Source organism: Nicotiana sylvestris, chromosome 2 (genome assembly GCF_000393655.2).
Source record: "Nicotiana sylvestris chromosome 2, ASM39365v2, whole genome shotgun sequence".
Lineage (NCBI taxonomy): Eukaryota > Viridiplantae > Streptophyta > Magnoliopsida > Solanales > Solanaceae > Nicotiana > Nicotiana sylvestris.
In genome coordinates this window covers 111851710-111856652 of record NC_091058.1, presented here as the reverse complement: position 1 = coordinate 111856652, position 4943 = coordinate 111851710, and the positions used below count along the sequence as shown (strand labels likewise).

Below are 4943 nucleotides of genomic sequence, written 5' to 3'. Positions count from 1 at the left end.
TAAGGACTAAGTGTCCTTAACTTTGGATGTTGAAAGTATAAGTTAAGGACTGTATTTCCTTAACCTTTGCATTTACAATTTAAAGTTAAGGACTTATTGTCCTTAACTTTTGCACATGAAACTTGAAGTTAAGGACTAAGTGTCCTTAACTTTGGAAGTTGAAAGTATAAGTTAAGGACTGTATTTCTTTAACGTTTGCACTTAAAATTTAAAGTTAAGGATTGTATTTGCTTAACTTTTAAACTTGAAATTTTAAGTTAAGTCCTAATCTTTGTTTGTTTTTCCTTCTTTTCTAGTGTTATAATGGAAGGCGATCATTTGTTTGATTTTGACGATTGGCGTAATTTTCTGGTATATTGGAAAGGAGATTTTCAATATAAGGAAACAATTAAAAGTTTTCTGTCAAATAGCCAATGGAAGAAATTGAGGGAAAGCATTTTTGGCAACTTCTTCAGATTACAAAGTGTGAAATTCTCGGGTAAACTTATGCATTGTGTATTGCTTTCTGAAATTGTTAGTAATGAACCTGATTCGATGACCTTCAAGGTATTTGACCGCGATATTAAGTTTACTCGTGATGCATTCCATATTATTACTGGTTTGAAGTCTTATTCGTCGCTTGACATGAAAGGTTTAAATGAGAAAGAGAATAGGCTTTTAAGAGTCTATTTCCCTGGAAAGGACAAAATTGAGTTGGCTGATTTGTATAGTTTTATTTCTAGTCGCCCACATGGTACAACTTCATCATTTGCTGGCAGTGATGATGATGCTTTGAAGTTGGCAACACTCTATTTTGTTGAGTCGGTTTTGATGGGCAAGAGGAAAAATAGGAATGTGTCGGAGCAAATAATGAAAATTGTTGACGATGATGCACTTTGCGCTTCCTTCAACTGGGGCTCTCTTGCTTATGAGACGCTATTAAAATCATTGAAGAGTTGCTTGAAATCAAATGAGAATGATGTTCAGAAGGAGAAAGAGAAAGAAAAAGATATTGATAGCTACACTTTAGTTGGCTTTCCTTTTGCGTTTTGTGTCTGGATTATGGAAGTACTTCCTATTTTCCAAGAGAAACAATTTGTGAACTTCAAAGAAGTTGGTTATCCTCGAATGTTATGTTATTCTGAAATGAAGTCTCCACAATTTGATGCTCTTTGTAGAAAATATTTCCATAATAAAAAAGTAAGTTAATGTAATTACTATCTCTTTTTTTGTTTATTTGTTTTAGTTATGTATACTTATGTTTAGTTTTTCTTATATAATAGGTGTTTAAGTTGATTGAGGTGTCACCCTTTATTCCCGTGGAAGAAGAAGATACACAGCCTCTTTGCGTGGAGGAGCCAGTTTCACAAGATCAAGGCTCAAGGTCTTCTTCCACACAATTTGACGAAGGCGTACTTAAGGAAATTGTTAGAGTATGTGTTTCTGCCTTTGAATAGTATTAGTTTTTTATTTGATTATTTCTTGCTTACGAACACCTTTTTTTTATATATTATGTTTTTTGATTCAGAGATTATCAGAGAGTTTTAAGAAGGATTTGCAAGCAGAAGTTACCAGAGTTAATCAGAAAATTGTTGTATCAGAAAAAAAGATTGAGAACGAAATCAAGGTAATTTCAATGAACTTCGAATTGAAAGATAAGGACTTCTTGTCCTTAACTTTTGAACTTTGAAATGAAACTTAAGGACATTATGTCCTTAAGTTTTGAACTTGGAATTCAAAGTTAAGGACTTCTTGTCCTTAACTTTTGAACTTGGAGTTCAAACTTAAGGATTGCATTTCCTTAAGTTTTGAACTTTAAGTTCAAACTTAAGGACTGCCTGTCCTTACTTTTGAACTTTGAAATGAAACTTAAGGACATTATGTCCTTAAGTTTTGAACTTGGAATTCAAAGTTAAGGACTTCTTGTCCTTAACTTTTGAACTTGGAGTTCAAACTTAAGGATTGCATTTCCTTAAGTTTTGAACTTTAAGTTCAAACTTAAGGACTGCTTGTCCTTACTTTTGTAACTTAGTTGAATATGCATGTCCTTAAGTTTTAAACATGTCCTTCTCTTTGTAACTTAGTTGCTTTCTCAGGATTTAAAGAAAACTCTAGGATCAAAGCTTGATACTTTGATGAACATGTTTGGGAAAGCTGATCAGATGAACACAGATAGAGAATCTAGTGTTCCAATTAGAAAATATGGAGTTGATGATCATTGTCGTGCTACTGAGCGTACTGGCATATTCAACCAAGATGCAGGTGGTGTTGAACGTGATTATATGGATGTGCATGCAGAGGGTCAGTATGAAAGAGAATTTAGAGATGCACATCTAGATGATGAAACTGAAAATGTTACTGATATTGGGAAAGGTTAGTTATAGATTTTGATTTTGATTTTCGTTGAAATGTATATTCAATAGATTAATACATATAAACTATGCATGTGCATGTAGAAGTTTGTGGAGTGCCGGAGAAAATTTGTAGAGTTTGTGGATTGCAATCACAGGAGGATTTAACAAGTCCATTGGGGACAAGTGTTAGCAAGATTGTATGCAAATGCTTAGAAGGAACGTATGATCTCTCTACACCGCTGTCATACAAAGAAAAATTTGGAGTTCAAACTTGTGCCAGTCAAGGTTAGATAAAATTTTCACTATATATTGTATCTTTATTTCATTATATATTGTATCTTTTGAAGCAGCAAGCAAAGAAGCTGGAGTGCAGCATCAAGAGAAAACTGGACTACAATCTCAAGACATAGGCAGAAGTGAGATTGGTTCCAAATCTATAGATGCAATATGTGATGATGATGATGTAGCTGGAATGATCTTGGATATTGCAAATGGTTAGGCAGTGCTTTTTTAATTTTATATATGTTTGTTTTAATTAAAGATTATTAACATGTTAGCTGTTGTAAATATTTTTGCAGAATCTTGTCAACAAGCATCTAAAGATCATGGTGAACAACTGCAAGATAAAGAAAATGTGGAATTGCAAGAAAAAGAAAATGCTGCACACAATATTTTAGCTGAGTTGTCTCTTGAAAAAACACAAGAAGGTACTGTGGAGAAGACAGGTACTGATTGTGCCCTAATTATTATATGTACAATTGAAATTTTGTCTCTTCATTTGACCTGTTGCAGAAAACTAATATGAATATGTATGTATATATATATATATATATATATATATATATATATATATATATATATATATATTGTCGCCAGCAGAGGAAAACAAAGAGGACACCAATGATGACAATATTAACCAATATAGAAGGAAAAGAAAGAGAGACAATATTGGTTATGATGGTCCGTCATTTTCTCTTCTTACTCCTACTCCTCCAAGTAAGCTAATGGACATTGATGCGACTTTGACTATGGAGGGTGAAGGAAATGTTGAAGAAGAACTTGGTCGAGGTAAAAGGAACAAGAAGTTAAGCTGGCAGTTGAAATCTCCTTTTGATAAGGAAGGAAAAGCAGTAAGTTCCAAGGCAGACAATCAAAATACTCTGAAGAGTTCAGGTTGGATAAAATCAACCTATACTCGTAGGTGTATTTTTCATTATGCCAAAGAAGATGAAAAATTAGTGAAGAAATTCATTGTGTGGTTGGGCAAGGAGAAAAGGAGAGGTCGCAAAAAAGAGTAAGTCTCTTAATGTGTTTCACTACATCCTTAACTTCTGTGATTGTAAGACTAATTTTAGGACTAACTATCCTTAACTTATAGATTCAAGTTTAAAACTTAAGTACTTCTTGTCCTTAAGTTTGAATTCAAAATTCATAAGCTAAGGACATGTAGTCCTTAAGTTTGAGTATCAAATTCAAAAGCTAAGGATACTTGGTCCTTAAGTTATAGATTAAAGTTTTCAAAACTCTAACTTGACATTTTCAAAATTTTCAGGGGACAAATTGATTTATATGCTGATGATAATAGTTTGAGGAAAAAACCATACAAATTGTATCATCAAAAAATCAGTAGCAAAATATTTTTCCTTGAGCTTTCAGATAGCAAATTTGTTCTTGATGATAAGGTTAGATAATTCACAAGGCATTTATTTTTTCTATAATTAATTTATCATTTTTTCATTATTTTATGACTGATTTGTTATTGATTTGTTTTATTTTTTGCCTTTTTATGAAGCATATTGACATTGCTCTCTATTATCTGAGAAAGAAGGAATGCTACCACCCTTGCGATCATCCTTTTCGATGCACAACTACTGATGTTCTTTTTGATAATTATATGGCACTTGTGTATAAAGATTTCAGTGAAGATGTTAGTGATGAGTTTTGGTGTGCTGGTGATAATCAGTTATTTCTGACACCATATGTGTGGGGGACAACCGTAGATGTGGAATTGCATGGACTGAGGTTGACAAAATCTTTTTTCCATGTCGGCTTCCTTCAGAAGATGATGAAGTTGTGACACACTTTTTGTTGGGAGTATTGGACTTGAATCAAAAAAAGATTGATGTATATGATTTCATATACAATGAGCCATATGAAGCAGGAATGAACTACATGCAAATGTATGCATGCATGATCCCCCATTTGCTAAAGTTCTCACAGTTTGACAAAAATCACAAGTCTTTTGGGAATGTCTTCAACAAATTTGATATACAGTGGCAAAGATCACCACACAAACTGGATCGTACGTGTTATTATTTGTTATATTATTTATATGTACTTAAGATTTATTGTTTAATTCACTGCATATCTTACATTTCTCTTAGGACTGATTGTGGTGCATTCCTGATCAAATTTGTCGAGTTGCTGATGATTGGAAAGGACGTGCAGCAATTCCAACCCGAAGACATAAAAGACTTTCGAAAAGAACTTGCTGCAAATCTTTGGGCACATGGTGAATGGAAAAGAAATTCTGGTTATGATACTCCACCAGAAAATGTTGGTGATGATTATGAGAGTGAAAATGAAACATTCTGTCCAAAGGAGTTGTAA

The 4943-nt window shown here is 33.1% G+C and overlaps 2 protein-coding genes across 2 annotated transcripts; both read left to right on the top strand.

Moving 5' to 3' along the window:
* Positions 1–303: 303 nt before the first annotated feature.
* LOC104234825 (uncharacterized) lies at positions 304–3133 on the top strand. The gene is made up of 8 exons (XM_070166371.1): positions 304–1179; positions 1263–1412; positions 1508–1606; positions 2076–2352; positions 2436–2618; positions 2684–2827; positions 2912–3058; positions 3126–3133. The coding sequence occupies exons 1-8, from the start codon at positions 304–306 to the stop codon at positions 3131–3133; spliced, it is 1884 nt and encodes a 627-aa protein (XP_070022472.1).
* Positions 3134–3220: 87 nt separating this feature from the next.
* On the top strand, positions 3221–4943 carry LOC138885423 (uncharacterized). Its single transcript, XM_070166370.1, has 4 exons — positions 3221–3627; positions 3886–4015; positions 4126–4355; positions 4718–4943. The coding sequence occupies exons 1-4, from the start codon at positions 3338–3340 to the stop codon at positions 4941–4943; spliced, it is 876 nt and encodes a 291-aa protein (XP_070022471.1). The 5' UTR covers positions 3221–3337.